This window comes from Gorilla gorilla, chromosome X (genome assembly GCF_029281585.2).
Source record: "Gorilla gorilla gorilla isolate KB3781 chromosome X, NHGRI_mGorGor1-v2.1_pri, whole genome shotgun sequence".
Taxonomy (NCBI): domain Eukaryota; kingdom Metazoa; phylum Chordata; class Mammalia; order Primates; family Hominidae; genus Gorilla; species Gorilla gorilla.
Window position 1 is genome coordinate 59,732,620 of NC_073247.2, and position 21,037 is coordinate 59,753,656.

General features: G+C 44.8%; 2 protein-coding genes across 2 annotated transcripts; both read left to right on the plus strand.

Moving 5' to 3' along the window:
* Positions 1-2,185: 2,185 nt before the first annotated feature.
* On the plus strand, positions 2,186-9,561 carry LOC129529770 (G antigen 2D-like). Its single transcript, XM_063703348.1, has 5 exons — positions 2,186-2,315; positions 3,355-3,443; positions 3,908-4,028; positions 6,844-6,969; positions 9,431-9,561. The coding sequence occupies exons 2-5, from the start codon at positions 3,363-3,365 to the stop codon at positions 9,451-9,453; spliced, it is 351 nt and encodes a 116-aa protein (XP_063559418.1). The 5' UTR covers positions 2,186-2,315; positions 3,355-3,362; the 3' UTR covers positions 9,454-9,561.
* A 2,154-nt stretch (positions 9,562-11,715) lies between these two features.
* Positions 11,716-19,081, plus strand: LOC129529771 (G antigen 2D). The gene is made up of 5 exons (XM_055375772.2): positions 11,716-11,845; positions 12,885-12,973; positions 13,438-13,558; positions 16,392-16,517; positions 18,965-19,081. The coding sequence occupies exons 2-5, from the start codon at positions 12,893-12,895 to the stop codon at positions 18,985-18,987; spliced, it is 351 nt and encodes a 116-aa protein (XP_055231747.1). The 5' UTR covers positions 11,716-11,845; positions 12,885-12,892; the 3' UTR covers positions 18,988-19,081.
* Positions 19,082-21,037: the final 1,956 nt, after the last annotated feature.

Genomic DNA, 21,037 nt, shown 5'->3' on the forward strand with positions numbered 1-21,037 from the left:
CAGCCTTCTGCAAAGAAGTCTTGCGCATCTTTTGTGAATTTTATTTCTAGCTTTTTGATGCTGTGAAATATGTATCATTCTTTGAAATCGTGTATTGTAACTCTCTGAGCTGGTATGTAGGACATCGTTCTTTTTTTTTTCTTTCTTTCTTTGTTCTCTTTTGAGACGGAGTCTTGCTCTGTCACCCAGGCTGGAGTGCAGTGGCGCGATCTCTGCTCGCTGCAACCCTGCCTCCCGGATTCAAGCAATTGTCTGCCTCAGCCTCCCGAGTAGCTGGGATTATAGGCACCCACCGGCACGCCTGGCTAAGTTTTGTGTTTTTACTAGAGATGGGCTTTCGCCATCTTGGCCGGGGTGCTCTTGAACTCCTGACCTCATGATTCACCTGCCTTGGCCTCCCAAAGTGCTGGGATTACAGGCATGAGGAACCGCGCCCGGTGGAGACATAATTCTTACATATTGGTTTTCTATCCAGCGGCCTTGTGAAATATGCTTGTGAATTCCAAAGTTTACTTCTAGGTCGTTTTCCGTCTTCAATATACAGAAACATATCATCCTTGAATAAGAGGAGTTTTGTTTCCGCCATTTTTTTTTCTTTTTCCTTTTGTATTTTTTGTAGAGACGGGGTTTTGCCATGTTTCCCGGGCTGTTGTTGAACTTTTGAGTGCAAGTGATGCACCCATCTCACCTCCCACAGTGCTGGGATTACTGGCGTGGGCCACCGTGGCGGGCCCGTCGTTGCCGTTGTAAAGAGTTTTATTTCCTTTTCTGATTTTACGGCATTGTGCAGACCCACCCGTTACAATGGTGACAGTGGACATCCTTGTCTCATCCCTGATGAGAAACCGAAAAATTTCAACATTTCACCATCCTATTTACTCTCCTTTTTTTGTAGACGGACTTTATCAGAGTGAATCATTCCATTCTGTTCCAAATTTGCTGAGAGTATTCATTTGAATATATGTTGATTTTCATCAAACAGTGCATCTATTTCGATTACCACAGCATTTTTTCCCATTCATGTGTTGATATAGTGAATTCGATTGATAAATTTGTACGTTTTTAGGTTCGATTATTAAAACTTGAGACAGGGTCTCACTCTGTCACCGAGGCTGGAGTGCGGTGGTGTTATCAGAGCTCGCTGCAGCCTTGACCTCCTGGGCTCAAGCGCTCCTCCCACCTCAGCCTCCTGAGTAGCTGTGAGTATAGGTACATGCCACCATGCCCAGCTAATTTTTCGACGGTTTTTTGTTTGTTTTTTGTAGCGATGAGATTTTCTGATGTTGCTTAGGCTGGTCTCGAAGTCCTGAGCTCAGGTGATCTGGCCAGCTCAGCCTCCCAAAATACTAGGATTACAGGCGTGAGCCTTGGCCTGGTCTGGTTTTTCTTATATAGGGGTCTTACCTATATAAAGACTAAACTTAATCTGTGCCTTTGTGCGGGTGGGCTAAGAGCATGATGACTTTTATCATTCTATTGATTTAAAGAAAACTATCCTTGACTTACCAGTGTGTAAGTCCATGAAAGCATAATTCTGTTGAAAGCATATATCGTTAATGGGTGTTGGGAACCGTGCACTTTCCGCTGCTGTGGGAGCATGTCCTTGGAGGTACCTTTCATCTGTTTTCTCAACTCCAAACATCTTAGGACCATGGGTTGTGACTGGCAGGACTATGTATCTTGCTACTTTCAAGACGGAGTTTATTTTCACGTGGTGTCACTCTGGCTGTCCTGTTTCCCTAATACTGTCACTTCACCCTCTGCGATTCTGATGCTACAAATGATAGATATCGTTTTAGCATTTTCTTACGGGTCCTAGCGATTCTATTCATTTTTCTTTCAGTCTCTTTCTCTGACTTGTTCACATTGAACAATTTCCTTTTGGGATAGGCTGCTATTTCTGTTTTCGCAGGTGGTTTACCTGTCTTCCCAGCCGGTCACAGTGGTCCTTGTCCCCATGGTGGGGCCGGGGCAAGAGAGGGCCCTGGGTTGGGGGTGGGGTTCAGTTGAAGATGGGGTGAGTTTTGAGGGGAGCACTACTTGAGTCCCAGAGGCATAGGAAACAGCAGAGGGAGGTGGGATTCCCTTATCCTCAATGAGGATGGGCATCGAGGGTTTGGGGCGTGGCGCTGGGAACGGCAGCCCTCCCCAGCCCACAGCCGCGCATGCTCCCTGGGCTCCCGCCTCAGTGCGCATGTTCACTGGGCGTCTTCTGCCCGGCCCCTTCGCCCGCGTGAAGAACGCCAGGGAGCTGTGAGGCAGTGCTGTCTGGTTCCTGCCGTCCGGACTCTTTTTCCTCTACTGAGATTCATCTGGTAGGTCTGCAGGCCAGTCATCCCGGGGACTGAAGTGTGAGTGAGGGTGGAGAGGGCCTCGGGTGGGTCAGGCGGGTCCCGCTTCCTGGTCTGTGGCCTCTGAGGGAGAAGGGCCACGAGGTCGTCCTCCTTCCCTTCACAGGCTGCGAGGCCACCAGCGGCTTCGTGGTCGTGAAGGGGCCTGGACGGGGAGGAAGGTGGGCCGTGGAGGGGAGGCGGTCAGGGGCTCAGGTGAAGATGGGGTGAGTGCTGTTGGGGGGATGGAAGTCCCGAGGTGCCGGGAACCCCCGACGACACAGGGCAGATTCCCTGAATGGGGCCCCCGGCGGGGGCGAGGCGGGCGGTGAAGAAGGGGCCTGGCACCTGGGAAGGCTGCGGCCTGGTGAGCGCCCCCCCAGCGGTGTGGAGTGCGGAGCGCCCGAGTGAGAAGCACTGCAAGGTCTCACCTCCGCCATGGAAGGTCCGAAAACAGTGGGAAGGAGTGGGCGAGGCAGTGCGGTCCAACCAAACTTGTTGTGAGGGGGGTGAATGGCTCTAGGAAGTGGGAGTGTGCCCAAAGCAGCAATCACGAGAATTGTGATTCACTAGGGTTTTCGTGGGGAGTGCACTTGTGAAACTAAACCTCATCAGAAATGACCTCTGTCTGCGGGGCGCAGTGGCGCTCGCCTACGTAGTCCCAGTTACTCGGGACACTGAGGTGGGAGGATCCCCTGAGCGGGAGGTCGAGGCTGCAGTGAGCTGTGATCACGCCGCTGCACTCCAGCCTGAGCAACACAGCGAGACCGCGTGTCCAAAAGAAATTTAGAAAAGAATGTCCTCTGCCTTTTGCCACACGCCTTAAGATGATTGCTCTGCCAGCCTGGCCAGCATAAGTGGCTTTGTAGGCACTCAGACAGCGTACACACGTATGCTTAACTCTGGGACTCATTTTGAGAGTATTTTCAAAAGTAAAACGGCAAGTTAACATTTATCCATGGAAGTGATCGAATATAGCAGCCCTCTGGAGCGCACGTTCCCAATCACGGTTGTCTGTTTTCAGTGTGAAATATGAGTTGGCGAGGAAGATCGACCTATCGGCCTAGACCAAGACGCTATGTACAGCCTCCTGAAATGATTGGGCCTATGCGGGTGAGTGCTTAAACGTTAATTCGATGTTTTCTATTAGTAGAAATTAATTTTTGTGATAGCGTTGTTGCATTAGTGTGGAAATGCTGATAAAGTCTTTCCTGCTCATAAAAGATGATGATGGCATCTCATGAAGGAAACGTTGATTCTGGAGGATTTTTTTTTTCCTCTCGTGTTCTCCAGCTTTTGCCCATGACTTCTTTCTCAGGCTTTGTTTGTTAATGACAGATTGTACACATGTATTCCAACACAGAGTATAACAGCCTCCAAAGTCCTCGTGCGTCACTTTTCTCACAGTAACCTCCCTGTGGGTGGAGTAACCTTATTGGGCATAGAGCATAGAGTTGGAGAAATGTCTTTAGGCTTAGTTATGACCAGAAATAGCTATGTATTCTGTGTATATATGTAAAATTTTGTATCAATAACGAAACTTATTTTTTATTTGCACACCCACACATATTCCCCAGCCCGAGCAGTTCAGTGATGAAGTGGAACCACCAACACCTGAAGAAGGGGAACCAGCAACTCAACGTCAGGATCCTGCAGCTGCTCAGGAGGGAGAGGATGAGGGAGCATCTGCAGGTCAAGGTGAGGGAAAGGGAAGAAGAACGTCTGCTGGTGTGTGCGTGTGTGTGTGTTCGTGTGTGTGTTTGCACGTGTGTGTGTTAGGCATTGTCACATAGGAGGAACAGGAGGAAAGAAAACAACGGAAAGAATGCCTGAAATTGACTGGAAAAGCGAGGAGGCTATGTAGTTTGCAGCTTAGCTTAGGCAAATCCCTCACTATGATAAAAGTTCTCGACTTTATGAATGAGAGAATGGAGGTGCCAGGATTGTGTGTTATCCAAGAACCCTTGACTGGTGAATACAACATTTGTACTGTGTTCCAAGGTTTGTGTCTTCCTATCATGTATGTTGCTGTAAAGAAGGAAGTGATTTTGCTGAAAATGCTTAAAACTCAAAAGGCTTTACTGTAAGGTAGCTTAGTACTGACCCAAGAATAGACCCAGTTCAGAGGAGCAGGAGCAGCTCCAAAAACCGAGTCGCTGAATGTTGGCCCCCGTTTCCTTTGATTGATATTTTTATATGGTACGTTTGATAAAAGCTGGATAAATGAGGATACTGCCATACAGGTAGCTGGTTTAGTGATTTTTCTCGGCGGCTTTTAGGAGGTGATTAAATCCTTTTATGGTTAGAAAAGCAAAAACGGAATTATCCTGAGATTAACGTGAGATGGAAATAATTTCTCCGAGATAAAATGTTTTGAAAGGAAGCATCTATGTAACGGAGGTCATGGATTATTCCAGGGATGCACTGTTAAAAGTTCCTAGAATCTGACTGACAACAATGCCCATTAATTGCTGTCCGCCCACTCCCTTATTCTCAGTGCGGGACAGTATATTTTCTGTGATTCACAAACAATGTTGTATTTGGTGTTTTGTTCTTCACGGGGTTCATTTATGGAATATTACCTTTAGGACCTTCGGACCTAAATATAACTTTATTTGAACAAAGTGAAGTTTCTCTTTACCCCAGTAGGTAATGGGTGTCGTGACTGTAAGATTTTCCATAGTCCTCAAATCCATCCAGCTAATCAATCCTTCAGAAACTGACATTGTAATTGTAACTGAAATCCTATCCACGTGGTAGACTTCAGATTTCTCAGCTGACGCACACTGCTGTTGGTACTCTACGGCTGAATATAAGCATTCTACATGTCCTGTGGTTTATCCTTAGATTGTCATTTAGGAGAAAGGTGTAAAGCTGGGCTGAATGCCATGCACTCATAGTCCCAGCTACTTGGGAGGCTGAGGTGAGAGGATTGCTTGAGCCCTGGAGTTCAAGCCCAGCCTGGGAAACACAGTGAGACCTCATCGCTAATAAATAAATGAATGAATAAATAAATACATAAATAAATTCATTAAATAAAGAAAGGTTTCAAGGTATAGGAAAACACAGATGCAAAGTTTTTGTGCCTAGTGGCTGGTAATGTTGCAAACGTAACTCCTCAGTGAACTGTACCACTTAAAAATAGTTAAGATGGTAAATTTTAGGATATGTGTATTTTTTACCACAATTAAAAGTTCCTTTCTTCCTGAAGTTCAGTGCAGTTATCATATATTCTTTTAAATTTTTACTGTATGTATCTCCAAGACATAACATTTATAGAAAATTTGCAAGAATAGTACAATGAACTCATATACTGTTCATCTGGATTCACCAATTGTTAATAGCTTTCGCTTCATAGGTTTCACATCTCTTCCCTCCCTCTCTTACCGTGCTGCCCACACACTCACACACACACACACACACACACACACGGATATGTGTTTACTGTTATTAATGCTGAATTGTTTCGATAAAGTTTCAGGTATTATGGTCCTTTACCCTATGTACTTGAGGGTGTGTATATCGTCAGAACAAAGAGAAAGTCATTTCTTGGATCATCACTGCACAAAGATCAAAATCAGGAAATTTAACAATGAGAAAACGGAGTCATTTAATACAGAGTGCATACTCAAATTTTGCCAGTTCCCCAGAAAATTTCTTTTTTCCTTTTTCTTTTCTTTGTTGAGACGGAGTCTCTCTCTGTGGGCCAGGTTGGAGTGCAGTAGTGCGACCTCGGCTCACTGCAATCTACACCTCCCAGGTTCTAGGGATTCTCATGCCTCAGCCTCCCGTGTAGCTGGGACTATAGGCGCCGGCCACTGCGGTCTTGAACTTCTGGCCTCATCTGCTCTGCCCACCTTGGCATCCCAAAATGTTTGGATTGCAGGCGTGAGACCCCACGCCCGGCCCAGCTAATTTTATTGATAGGATTTCTTTTTCTGATCCAGAGTCCAGTTCAGAATCACACCTTGCATGTGCTTTTCAGGTGTTTTTAGTTTCCTTTAACCTGTAATGTTTCCTTAATTTTTCTTGTCATTCACGATACGGACATTTTTGGAGAGGATAGACCAGTTGGTTTGCAGAATATTCTGCAGTTTGGGCTTTTTCATGTATTTTTAAAAGAGTTTTCTCACTCAGCGTTTATTGGTGGCTACTCATGCCATGTAAGAGTCTAAGCGCTAGGAGTGTAAGTGCTGTGAGAGACGGGATTTGAGCCTTGAGTCATTTAATACGAGAAGGACAATCAGAAGTAGAATAACAGAGAAGTGCAAAGGAGGCAGCAAAGTTGTCTGAGGGCAGTCTTCGGAAAGGAAGAGGGTATTATTTGGAACACCTTGTTTTCCTGTTTTCTGCTAACAGACCCGTGAAATAATGTTCCTGGGATTCTTATCAACACATTTATTATTACGTTAGCTAAAGCTTTTATATAATAATACCGAGAGCATGAATATTATTTTCTTATTCATACTTTATGTTTTACTGCTTAAATTGATACGTATTTTTTATTTTTAAGGGCCAAAGCCTGAAGCTGATAGTCAGGAACAGGGTCACCCACAGACTGAGGGTGAGTGTGAAGATGGTCCTGATGGGCAGGAGATGGACCCGCCAAATCCAGAGGAGGTGAAAACGCCTGAAGAAGGTAGGCAATCCATTAGGCATGCACACTGTAGGGTGTCTGTTTCCACGGTATCATGTTGTAATTCTTACTATGTTTTTGAGACGGAGTCTCGCTCTGAAGACCAGGCTGGAGTGCAGTGGTGCCATCTCGGCTCACTGGAAGTTCTGTCTCCAGGGTTCAAGTGATTCTCCTGCCTGAGCCTCTGGCGGAGCCAGGCTTACAGGCATGCTCCGCCACGCCCAGCTAATTTTTGTATTTTTAGTAGAGACAGGGTTTCGTTATGTTGCACAGGTTGTTCCCGAACTCCTGACCTCAGGTGATCCACCTGCCTCGACCATGGAAATTGCCGGGATTACAGGCGAGAGCCACCGTGCCCGACCCAGCATTATATTTTTAATAACAGAGAGGTAACAATACTGCCTCTTTAGTAACAGAGTTCTTATATAAAGGTTATTCGAAACGTAGTTCAGGCCCCAGCACCCGACTGATAGACTGTCAGATAGGGAAACAAACTGAGTCAAAGCTATGTTGAATTAAAACTTTTGAGTATAAATCCTTAAACCAGTAGCTCACAATTTTCAGATGCTTTTGTAAAGGTCTGCTTTTAATCAATACATAACACGTTTGTAACACCCATCACTTGGTGTGAAAAATGCTGAAGCACTCATGCGGGTTCTAATACCAGCTCTTACAGCCTTGGCGAGATTCTGAGTGAGTCCTTTCACTTCTAAACCTATCTTTGGTTCTTACGAAAATAGTGAGTTTAAGTCAGAGATTTTAAAACCATTTTCCATTCCGGTTCTTTCATACTCTGATCCTGTTGCATAGAATGCGTGGGACACAGAGATCATCTGCTTCGCATGGTTTGTTAATCACAAATCATGAAACCCTGGCCCGAGTCATCTGAAAATCTCTGAATTGAGATTTCATTGTCAGTAAGAAAGTGAGCGGGCACTCTGCTTCATCCTAGTTTTTCCGTGTGGAGAGCTGAATACGTAGTGTAAGATCTTGTGAAATTGTGAATTCTCCCTCTTCTTGGTTTGTTTGTTTGTTTGCGACAGAGTCTCAGTGTGTCACCCAGGCTGGAGTGCAGTGATGCAATTTCAGCTCACTGCAACCTCTGGCTCCCAGGCTAAAGCCGTCCTCCCACCTCAGCCTCCTGAGTGGCTGGAACTACATGCACAAGCCACCGTGCCTGACTACATTTTTTTGTTTTCATTTTTGTAGAGATGAGGTCTCACTGTGTTGCCCGGGCAGGGTTTCTCTGGCTTTTAATGAACAATTGCTTCTTTTTTTTTTTCTGTTATTTATTTATTTATTTATTTATTTATTATTATACTTTAAGTTTTAGGGTACATGTGCACATTGTGCAGGTTAGTTACATATGTATACACGTGCCATGCTGGTGCGCTGCACCCACTATCTCATCATCTAGCATTAGGTACATCTCCCAGTGCTATCCCTCCCCCCTCCCCCCACCCCACAACAGTCCCCAGAGTGTGATATTCCCCTTCCTCTGTCCATGTGATCTCATTGTTCAGTTCCCACCTATGAGTGAGAATATGCGGTGTTTGGTTTTTTGTTCTTGCGATAGTTTACTGAGAATGATGATTTCCAGTTTCATCCATGTCCCTACAAAGGACAGGAACTCATCATTTTTTAGGGCTGCATAGTATTCCATGGTGTATATGTGCCACATTTTCTTAATCCAGTCTATCGTTGTTGGACATTTGGGTTGGTTCCAAGTCTTTGCTATCGTGAATAATGCCGCACTAAACATACGTGTGCATGTGTCTTTATAGCAGCATGATTTATAGTCCTTTGGGTATATACCCAGTAATGGGATGGCTGGGTCAAATGGTACAATTGCTTCTTAAATCTTTCCCCACGGAAACCTTGAGTGACTGAAATAAATATCAAATGGCGAGAGACCGTTTAGTTCCTATCATCTGTGGCATGTAGGTCAGTGATGCTCAGCATGGGTGTGAGTAAGATGCCTGTGCTATGCATGCTCCCTGCCCCACTGTCAGTCTTCATGAGCCACTATTTCTAATAAGACTGTAGACACACATACGATATAGTCATCTCTAATCATATCAAATGTTACATGTAAGTTTCAGCTTTAGAGACATGAATTGATAAGATTTAAAGTTGAAAGACCATGACTCTAGTACTTCCTGAGTAATCAACTGAAGTATGCTTTACACATGTGTTTTCCAAATTGCTGACTGTTAATTGTAAGTGCTTGTGACTTGAAAGGAAGCGCTTGATGTTCAGGGAGGAAATTACTTTTAAATTCTGCAGGTCTACGCTCAAAGTTTATGCAGAGGTTCAATTGCATGTAAGACACGGGATCACCCATAGGGTTCTGTTTTTAGTCCATTTAATAAAACCCAAACTGTAGTGTGCTTTGTATGCCTTTAGGGTCATCTGAATAATCTGTTGCTAAGTCATGTTCCCAATTGTTGTGTTTCTGTTACAGGTGAAAAGCAATCACAGTGTTAAAAGAAGACACGTTGAAATGATGCAGGCTGCTCCTATGTTGGAAATTTGTTCATTAAAATTCTCCCAGTAAAGCTTTACAGCCTTCTGCAAAGAAGTCTTGCGCATCTTTTGTGAATTTTATTTCTAGCTTTTTGATGCTGTGAAATATGTATCATTCTTTGAAATCGTGTATTGTAACTCTCTGAGCTGGTATGTAGGACATCGTTCTTTTTTTTTTCTTTCTTTCTTTGTTCTCTTTTGAGACGGAGTCTTGCTCTGTCACCCAGGCTGGAGTGCAGTGGCGCGATCTCTGCTCGCTGCAACCCTGCCTCCCGGATTCAAGCAATTGTCTGCCTCAGCCTCCCGAGTAGCTGGGATTATAGGCACCCACCGGCACGCCTGGCTAAGTTTTGTGTTTTTACTAGAGATGGGCTTTCGCCATCTTGGCCGGGGTGCTCTTGAACTCCTGACCTCATGATTCACCTGCCTTGGCCTCCCAAAGTGCTGGGATTACAGGCATGAGGAACCGCGCCCGGTGGAGACATAATTCTTACATATTGGTTTTCTATCCAGCGGCCTTGTGAAATATGCTTGTGAATTCCAAAGTTTACTTCTAGGTCGTTTTCCGTCTTCAATATACAGAAACATATCATCCTTGAATAAGAGGAGTTTTGTTTCCGCCATTTTTTTTTCTTTTTCCTTTTGTATTTTTTGTAGAGACGGGGTTTTGCCATGTTTCCCGGGCTGTTGTTGAACTTTTGAGTGCAAGTGATGCACCCATCTCACCTCCCACAGTGCTGGGATTACTGGCGTGGGCCACCGTGGCGGGCCCGTCGTTGCCGTTGTAAAGAGTTTTATTTCCTTTTCTGATTTTACGGCATTGTGCAGACCCACCCGTTACAATGGTGACAGTGGACATCCTTGTCTCATCCCTGATGAGAAACCGAAAAATTTCAACATTTCACCATCCTATTTACTCTCCTTTTTTTGTAGACGGACTTTATCAGAGTGAATCATTCCATTCTGTTCCAAATTTGCTGAGAGTATTCATTTGAATATATGTTGATTTTCATCAAACAGTGCATCTATTTCGATTACCACAGCATTTTTTCCCATTCATGTGTTGATATAGTGAATTCGATTGATAAATTTGTACGTTTTTAGGTTCGATTATTAAAACTTGAGACAGGGTCTCACTCTGTCACCGAGGCTGGAGTGCGGTGGTGTTATCAGAGCTCGCTGCAGCCTTGACCTCCTGGGCTCAAGCGCTCCTCCCACCTCAGCCTCCTGAGTAGCTGTGAGTATAGGTACATGCCACCATGCCCAGCTAATTTTTCGACGGTTTTTTGTTTGTTTTTTGTAGCGATGAGATTTTCTGATGTTGCTTAGGCTGGTCTCGAAGTCCTGAGCTCAGGTGATCTGGCCAGCTCAGCCTCCCAAAATACTAGGATTACAGGCGTGAGCCTTGGCCTGGTCTGGTTTTTCTTATATAGGGGTCTTACCTATATAAAGACTAAACTTAATCTGTGCCTTTGTGCGGGTGGGCTAAGAGCATGATGACTTTTATCATTCTATTGATTTAAAGAAAACTATCCTTGACTTACCAGTGTGTAAGTCCATGAAAGCATAATTCTGTTGAAAGCATATATCGTTAATGGGTGTTGGGAACCGTGCACTTTCCGCTGCTGTGGGAGCATGTCCTTGGAGGTACCTTTCATCTGTTTTCTCAACTCCAAACATCTTAGGACCATGGGTTGTGACTGGCAGGACTATGTATCTTGCTACTTTCAAGACGGAGTTTATTTTCACGTGGTGTCACTCTGGCTGTCCTGTTTCCCTAATACTGTCACTTCACCCTCTGCGATTCTGATGCTACAAATGATAGATATCGTTTTAGCATTTTCTTACGGGTCCTAGCGATTCTATTCATTTTTCTTTCAGTCTCTTTCTCTGACTTGTTCACATTGAACAATTTCCTTTTGGGATAGGCTGCTATTTCTGTTTTCGCAGGTGGTTTACCTGTCTTCCCAGCCGGTCACAGTGGTCCTTGTCCCCATGGTGGGGCCGGGGCAAGAGAGGGCCCTGGGTTGGGGGTGGGGTTCAGTTGAAGATGGGGTGAGTTTTGAGGGGAGCACTACTTGAGTCCCAGAGGCATAGGAAACAGCAGAGGGAGGTGGGATTCCCTTATCCTCAATGAGGATGGGCATCGAGGGTTTGGGGCGTGGCGCTGGGAACGGCAGCCCTCCCCAGCCCACAGCCGCGCATGCTCCCTGGGCTCCCGCCTCAGTGCGCATGTTCACTGGGCGTCTTCTGCCCGGCCCCTTCGCCCGCGTGAAGAACGCCAGGGAGCTGTGAGGCAGTGCTGTCTGGTTCCTGCCGTCCGGACTCTTTTTCCTCTACTGAGATTCATCTGGTAGGTCTGCAGGCCAGTCATCCCGGGGACTGAAGTGTGAGTGAGGGTGGAGAGGGCCTCGGGTGGGTCAGGCGGGTCCCGCTTCCTGGTCTGTGGCCTCTGAGGGAGAAGGGCCACGAGGTCGTCCTCCTTCCCTTCACAGGCTGCGAGGCCACCAGCGGCTTCGTGGTCGTGAAGGGGCCTGGACGGGGAGGAAGGTGGGCCGTGGAGGGGAGGCGGTCAGGGGCTCAGGTGAAGATGGGGTGAGTGCTGTTGGGGGGATGGAAGTCCCGAGGTGCCGGGAACCCCCGACGACACAGGGCAGATTCCCTGAATGAGGCCCCCGGCGGGGGCGAGGCGGGCGGTGAAGAAGGGGCCTGGCACCTGGGAAGGCTGCGGCCTGGTGAGCGCCCCCCCAGCGGTGTGGAGTGCGGAGCGCCCGAGTGAGAAGCACTGCAAGGTCTCACCTCCGCCATGGAAGGTCCGAAAACCGTGGGAAGGAGTGGGCGAGGCAGTGCGGTCCAACCAAACTTGTTGTGAGGGGGGTGAATGGCTCTAGGAAGTGGGAGTGTGCCCAAAGCAGCAATCACGAGAATTGTGATTCACTAGGGTTTTCGTGGGGAGTGCACTTGTGAAACTAAACCTCATCAGAAATGACCTCTGTCTGCGGGGCGCAGTGGCGCTCGCCTACGTAGTCCCAGTTACTCGGGACACTGAGGTGGGAGGATCCCCTGAGCGGGAGGTCGAGGCTGCAGTGAGCTGTGATCACGCCGCTGCACTCCAGCCTGAGCAACACAGCGAGACCGCGTGTCCAAAAGAAATTTAGAAAAAAATGTCCTCTGCCTTTTGCCACACGCCTTAAGATGATTGCTCTGCCAGCCTGGCCAGCATAAGTGGCTTTGTAGGCACTCAGACAGCGTACACACGTATGCTTAACTCTGGGACTCATTTTGAGAGTATTTTCAAAAGTAAAACGGCAAGTTAACATTTATCCATGGAAGTGATCGAATATAGCAGCCCTCTGGAGCGCACGTTCCCAATCACGGTTGTCTGTTTTCAGTGTGAAATATGAGTTGGCGAGGAAGATCGACCTATCGGCCTAGACCAAGACGCTATGTACAGCCTCCTGAAATGATTGGGCCTATGCGGGTGAGTGCTTAAACGTTAATTCGATGTTTTCTATTAGTAGAAATTAATTTTTGTGATAGCGTTGTTGCATTAGTGTGGAAATGCTGATAAAGTCTTTCCTGCTCATAAAAGATGATGATGGCATCTCATGAAGGAAACGTTGATTCTGGAGGATTTTTTTTTTCCTCTCGTGTTCTCCAGCTTTTGCCCATGACTTCTTTCTCAGGCTTTGTTTGTTAATGACAGATTGTACACATGTATTCCAACACAGAGTATAACAGCCTCCAAAGTCCTCGTGCGTCACTTTTCTCACAGTAACCTCCCTGTGGGTGGAGTAACCTTATTGGGCATAGAGCATAGAGTTGGAGAAATGTCTTTAGGCTTAGTTATGACCAGAAATAGCTATGTATTCTGTGTATATATGTAAAATTTTGTATCAATAACGAAACTTATTTTTTATTTGCACACCCACACATATTCCCCAGCCCGAGCAGTTCAGTGATGAAGTGGAACCACCAACACCTGAAGAAGGGGAACCAGCAACTCAACGTCAGGATCCTGCAGCTGCTCAGGAGGGAGAGGATGAGGGAGCATCTGCAGGTCAAGGTGAGGGAAAGGGAAGAAGAACGTCTGCTGGTGTGTGCGTGTGTGTGTGTTCGTGTGTGTGTTTGCACGTGTGTGTGTGTGTGTGTGTTAGGCATTGTCACATAGGAGGAACAGGAGGAAAGAAAACAATGGAAAGAATGCCTGAAATTGACTGGAAAAGCGAGGAGGCTATGTAGTTTGCAGCTTAGCTTAGGCAAATCCCTCACTATGATAAAAGTTCTCGACTTTATGAATGAGAGAATGGAGGTGCCAGGATTGTGTGTTATCCAAGAACCCTTGACTGGTGAATACAACATTTGTACTGTGTTCCAAGGTTTGTGTCTTCCTATCATGTATGTTGCTGTAAAGAAGGAAGTGATTTTGCTGAAAATGCTTAAAACTCAAAAGGCTTTACTGTAAGGTAGCTTAGTACTGACCCAAGAATAGACCCAGTTCAGAGGAGCAGGAGCAGCTCCAAAAACCGAGTCGCTGAATGTTGGCCCCCGTTTCCTTTGATTGATATTTTTATATGGTACGTTTGATAAAAGCTGGATAAATGAGGATACTGCCATACAGGTAGCTGGTTTAGTGATTTTTCTCGGCGGCTTTTAGGAGGTGATTAAATCCTTTTATGGTTAGAAAAGCAAAAACGGAATTATCCTGAGATTAACGTGAGATGGAAATAATTTCTCCGAGATAAAATGTTTTGAAAGGAAGCATCTATGTAACGGAGGTCATGGATTCTTCCAGGGATGCACTGTTAAAAGTTCCTAGAATCTGACTGACAACAATGCCCATTAATTGCTGTCCGCCCACTCCCTTATTCTCAGTGCGGGACAGTATATTTTCTGTGATTCACAAACAATGTTGTATTTGGTGTTTTGTTCTTCACGGGGTTCATTTATGGAATATTACCTTTAGGACCTTCGGACCTAAATATAACTTTATTTGAACAAAGTGAAGTTTCTCTTTACCCCAATAGGTAATGGGTGTCGTGACTGTAAGATTTTCCATAGTCCTCAAATCCATCCAGCTAATCAATCCTTCAGAAACTGACATTGTAATTGTAACTGAAATCCTATCCACGTGGTAGACTTCAGATTTCTCAGCTGACGCACACTGCTGTTGGTACTCTACGGCTGAATATAAGCATTCTACATGTCCTGTGGTTTATCCTTAGATTGTCATTTAGGAGAAAGGTCTAAAGCTGGGCTGAATGCCATGCACTCATAGTCCCAGCTACTTGGGAGGCTGAGGTGAGAGGATTGCTTGAGCCCTGGAGTTCAAGCCCAGCCTGGGAAACACAGTGAGACCTCATCGCTAATAAATAAATGAATGAATAAATAAATACATAAATAAATTCATTAAATAAAGAAAGGTTTCAAGGTATAGGAAAACACAGATGCAAAGTTTTTGTGCCTAGTGGCTGGTAATGTTGCAAACGTAACTCCTCAGTGAACTGTACCACTTAAAAATAGTTAAGATGGTAAATTTTAGGATATGTGTATTTTTTACCACAATTAAAAGTTCCTTTCTTCCTGAAGTTCAGTGCAGTTATCATATATTCTTTTAAATTTTTACTGTATGTATCTCCAAGACATAACATTTATAGAAAATTTGCAAGAATAGTACAATGAACTCATATACTGTTCATCTGGATTCACCAATTGTTAATAGCTTTCGCTTCATAGGTTTCACATCTCTTCCCTCCCTCTCTTACCGTGCTGCCCACACACTCACACACACACACACACACACACACACACACATACGGACATGTGTTTACTGTTATTAATGCTGAATTGTTTCGATAAAGTTTCAGGTATTATGGTCCTTTACCCTATGTACTTGAGGGTGTGTATATCGTCAGAACAAAGAGAAAGTCATTTCTTGGATCATCACTGCACAAAGATCAAAATCAGGATATTTAACAATGAGAAAACGGAGTCATTTAATACAGAGTGCATACTGAAATTTTGCCAGTTCCCCAGAAAATTTCTTTTTTCCTTTTTCTTTTCTTTGTTGAGACGGAGTCTCTCTCTGTGGGCCAGGTTGGAGTGCAGTAGTGCGACCTCGGCTCACTGCAATCTACACCTCCCAGGTTCTAGGGATTCTCATGCCTCAGCCTCCCGTGTAGCTGGGACTACAGGCGCCGGCCACTGCGGTCTTGAACTTCTGGCCTCACCTGCTCTGCCCACCTTGGCATCCCAAAATGTTTGGATTGCAGGCGTGAGACCCCACGCCCGGCCCAGCTAATTTTATTGATAGGATTTCTTTTTCTGATCCAGAGTCCAGTTCAGAATCACACCTTGCATGTGCTTTTCAGGTGTTTTTAGTTTCCTTTAACCTGTAATGTTTCCTTAATTTTTCTTGTCATTCACGATACGGACATTTTTGGAGAGGATAGACCAGTTGGTTTGCAGAATATTCTGCAGTTTGGGCTTTTTCATGTATTTTTAAAAGAGTTTTCTCACTCAGCGTTTATTGGTGGCTACTCATGCCATGTAAGAGTCTAAGCGCTAGGAGTGTAAGTGCTGTGAGAGACGGGATTTGAGCCTTGAGTCATTTAATACGAGAAGGACAATCAGAAGTAGAATAACAGAGAAGTGCAAAGGAGGCAGCAAAGTTGTCTGAGGGCAGTCTTCGGAAAGGAAGAGGGTATTATTTGGAACACCTTGTTTTCCTGTTTTCTGCTAACAGACTCCTGAAATAATGTTCCTGGGATTCTTATCAACACATTTATTATTACGTTAGCTAAAGCTTTTATATAATAATACCGAGAGCATGAATATTATTTTCTTATTCATACTTTATGTTTTACTGCTTAAATTGATACGTATTTTTTATTTTTAAGGGCCGAAGCCTGAAGCTGATAGTCAGGAACAGGGTCACCCACAGACTGGGTGTGAGTGTGAAGATGGTCCTGATGGGCAGGAGATGGACCCGCCAAATCCAGAGGAGGTGAAAACGCCTGAAGAAGGTAGGCAATCCATTAGGCATGCACACTGTAGGGTGTCTGTTTCCACGGTATCGTATTGTAATTCTTACTATGTTTTTGAGACGGAGTCTCGCTCTGAAGACCAGGCTGGAGTGCAGTGGTGCCATCTCGGCTCACTGGAAGTTCTGTCTCCAGGGTTCAAGTGATTCTCCTGCCTGAGCCTCTGGCGGAGCCAGGCTTACAGGCATGCTCCGCCGCGCCCAGCTAATTTTTGTATTTTTAGTAGAGACAGGGTTTCGTTATGTTGCACAGGTTGTTCCCGAACTCCTGACCTCAGGTGATCCACCTGCCTCGACCATGGAAATTGCCGGGATTACAGGCGAGAGCCACCGTGCCCGACCCAGCATTATATTTTTAATAACAGAGAGGTAACAATACTGCCTCTTTAGTAACAGAGTTCTTATATAAAGGTTATTCGAAACGTAGTTCAGGCCCCAGCACCCGACTGATAGACTGTCAGATAGGGAAACAAACTGAGTCAAAGCTATGTTGAATTAAAACTTTTGAGTATAAATCCTTAAACCAGTAGCTCACAATTTTCAGATGCTTTTGTAAAGGTCTGCTTTTAATCAATACATAACACGTTTGTAACACCCATCACTTGGTGTGAAAAATGCTGAAGCACTCATGCGGGTTCTAATACCAGCTCTTACAGCCTTGGCGAGATTCTGAGTGAGTCCTTTCACTTCTAAACCTATCTTTGGTTCTTACGAAAATAGTGAGTTTAAGTCAGAGATTTTAAAACCATTTTCCATTCCGGTTCTTTCATACTCTGATCCTGTTGCATAGAATGCGTGGGACACAGAGATCATCTGCTTCGCATGGTTTGTTAATCACAAATCATGAAACCCTGGCCCGAGTCATCTGAAAATCTCTGAATTGAGATTTCATTGTCAGTAAGAAAGTGAGCGGGCACTCTGCTTCATCCTAGTTTTTCCGTGTGGAGAGCTGAATACGTAGTGTAAGATCTTGTGAAATTGTGAATTCTCCCTCTTCTTGGTTTGTTTGTTTGTTTGCGACAGAGTCTCAGTGTGTCACCCAGGCTGGAGTGCAGTGATGCAATTTCAGCTCACTGCAACCTCTGGCTCCCAGGCTAAAGCCGTCCTCCCACCTCAGCCTCCTGAGTGGCTGGAACTACATGCACAAGCCACCGTGCCTGACTACATTTTTTTGTTTTCATTTTTGTAGAGATGAGGTCTCACTGTGTTGCCCAGGCAGGGTTTCTCTGGCTTTTAATGAACAATTGCTTCTTTTTTTTTCTTTTATTTATTTATTTATTATTATACTTTAAGTTTTAGGGTACATGTGCACATTGTGCAGGTTAGTTACATATGTATACACGTGCCATGCTGGTGCGCTGCACCCACTATCTCATCATCTAGCATTAGGTACATCTCCCAGTGCTATCCCTCCCCCCTCCCCCCACCCCACAACAGTCCCCAGAGTGTGATATTCCCCTTCCTCTGTCCATGTGATCTCATTGTTCAGTTCCCACCTATGAGTGAGAATATGCGGTGTTTGGTTTTTTGTTCTTGCGATAGTTTACTGAGAATGATGATTTCCAGTTTCATCCATGTCCCTACAAAGGACAGGAACTCATCATTTTTTAGGGCTGCATAGTATTCCATGGTGTATATGTGCCACATTTTCTTAATCCAGTCTATCGTTGTTGGACATTTGGGTTGGTTCCAAGTCTTTGCTATCGTGAATAATGCCACACTAAACATACGTGTGCATGTGTCTTTATAGCAGCATGATTTATAGTCCTTTGGGTATATACCCAGTAATGGGATGGCTGGGTCAAATGGTACAATTGCTTCTTAAATCTTTCCCCACGGAAACCTTGAGTGACTGAAATAAATATCAAATGGCGAGAGACCGTTTAGTTCCTATCATCTGTGGCATGTAGGTCAGTGATGCTCAGCATGGGTGTGAGTAAGATGCCTGTGCTATGCATGCTCCCTGCCCCACTGTCAGTCTTCATGAGCCACTATTTCTAATAAGACTGTAGACACACATACGATATAGTCATCTCTAATCATATCAAATGTTACATGTAAGTTTCAGCTTTAGAGACATGAATTGATAAGATTTAAAGTTGAAAGACCATGACTCTAGTACTTCCTGAGTAATCAACTGAAGTATGCTTTACACATGTGTTTTCCAAATTGCTGACTGTTAATTGTAAGTGCTTGTGACTTGAAAGGAAGCGCTTGATGTTCAGGGAGGAAATTACTTTTAAATTCTGCAGGTCTACGCTCAAAGTTTATGCAGAGGTTCAATTGCGTGTAAGACACGGGATCACCCATAGGGTTCTGTTTTTAGTCCATTTAATAAAACCCAAACTGTAGTGTGCTTTGTATGCCTTTAGGGTCATCTGAATAATCTGTTGCTAAGTCATGTTCCCAACTGTTGTGTTTCTGTTACAGGTGAAAAGCAATCACAGTGTTAAAAGAAGACACGTTGAAATGATGCAGGCTGCTCCTATGTTGGAAATTTGTTCATTAAAATTCTCCCAATAAAGCTTTACAGCCTTCTGCAAAGAAGTCTTGCGCATCTTTTGTGAATTTTATTTCTAGCTTTTTGATGCTGTGAAATATGTATCATTCTTTGAAATCGTGTATTGTAACTCTCTGAGCTGGTATGTAGAGACATCGTTCTTTTTTTTTTCTTTCTTTCTTTGTTCTCTTTTGAGACGGAGTCTTGCTCTGTCACCCAGGCTGGAGTGCAGTGGCGCGATCTCTGCTCGCTGCAACCCTGCCTCCCGGATTCAAGCAATTGTCTGCCTCAGCCTCCCGAGTAGCTGGGATTATAGGCACCCACCGGCACGCCTGGCTAAGTTTTGTGTTTTTACTAGAGATGGGCTTTCGCCATCTTGGCCGGGGTGCTCTTGAACTCCTGACCTCATGATTCACCTGCCTTGGCCTCCCAAAGTGCTGGGATTACAGGCATGAGGAACCGCGCCCGGTGGAGACATAATTCCTACATATTGGTTTTCTATCCAGCGGCCTTGTGAAATATGCTTGTGAATTCCAAAGTTTACTTCTAGGTCGTTTTCCGTCTTCAATATACAGAAACATATCATCCTTGAATAAGAGGAGTTTTGTTTCCGCCATTTTTTTTTTCTTTTTCCTTTTGTATTTTTTGTAGAGACGGGGTTTTGCCATGTTTCCCGGGCTGTTGTAGAACTTTTGAGTGCAAGTGATGCACCCATCTCACCTCCCACAGTGCTGGGATTACTGGCGTGGGCCACCGTGGCGGGCCCGTCGTTGCCGTTGTAAAGAGTTTTATTTCCTTTTCTGATTTTATGGCATTGTGCAGACCCACCCGTTACAGTGGTGACAGTGGACATCCTTGTCTCATCCCTGATGAGAAACCAAAAAATTTCAACATTTCACCATCCTATTTACTCTCCTTTTTTTGTAGACGGACTTTATCAGAGTGAATCATTCCATTCTGTTCCAAATTTGCTGAGAGTATTCATTTGAATATATGTTGATTTTCATCAAACAGTGCATCTATTTCGATTACCACAGCATTTTTTCCCATTCATGTGTTGATATAGTGAATTCGATTGATAAATTTGTACGTTTTTAGGTTCGATTATTAAAACTTGAGACAGGGTCTCACTCTGTCACCGAGGCTGGAGTGCGGTGGTGTTATCAGAGCTCGCTGCAGCCTTGACCTCCTGGGCTCAAGCGCTCCTCCCACCTCAGCCTCCTGAGTAGCTGTGAGTATAGGTACATGCCACCATGCCCAGCTAATTTTTCGACGGTTTTTTGTTTGTTTTTTGTAGCGATGAGATTTTCTGATGTTGCTTAGGCTGGTCTCGAAGTCCTGAGCTCAGGTGATCTGGCCAGCTCAGCCTCCCAAAATACTAGGATTACAGGCGTGAGCCTTGGCCTGGTCTGGTTTTTCTTATATAGGGGTCTTACCTATATAAAGACTAAACTTAATCTGTGCCTTTGTGCGGGTGGGCTAAGAGCATGATGACTTTTATCATTCTATTGATTTAAAGAAAACTATCCTTGACTTACCAGTGTGTAAGTCCATGAAAGCATAATTCTGTTGAAAGCATATATTGTTAATGGGTGTTGGGAACCGTGCACTTTCCGCTGCTGTGGGAGCATGTCCTTGGAGGTACCTTTCATCTGTTTTCTCAACTCCAAACATCTTAGGACCATGGGTTGTGACTGGCAGGACTATGTATCTTGCTACTTTCAAGACGGAGTTTATTTTCACGTGGTGTCACTCTGGCTGTCCTGTTTCCCTAATACTGTCACTTCACCCTCTGCGATTCTGATGCTACAAATGATAGATATCGTTTTAGCATTTTCTTACGGGTCCTAGCGATTCTATTCATTTTTCTTTCAGTCTCTTTCTCTGACTTGTTCACATTGAACAATTTCCTTTTGGGATAGGCTGCTATTTCTGTTTTCGCAGGTGGTTCACCTGTCTTCCCAGCCGGTCACAGTGGTCCTTGTCCCCATGGTGGGGCCGGG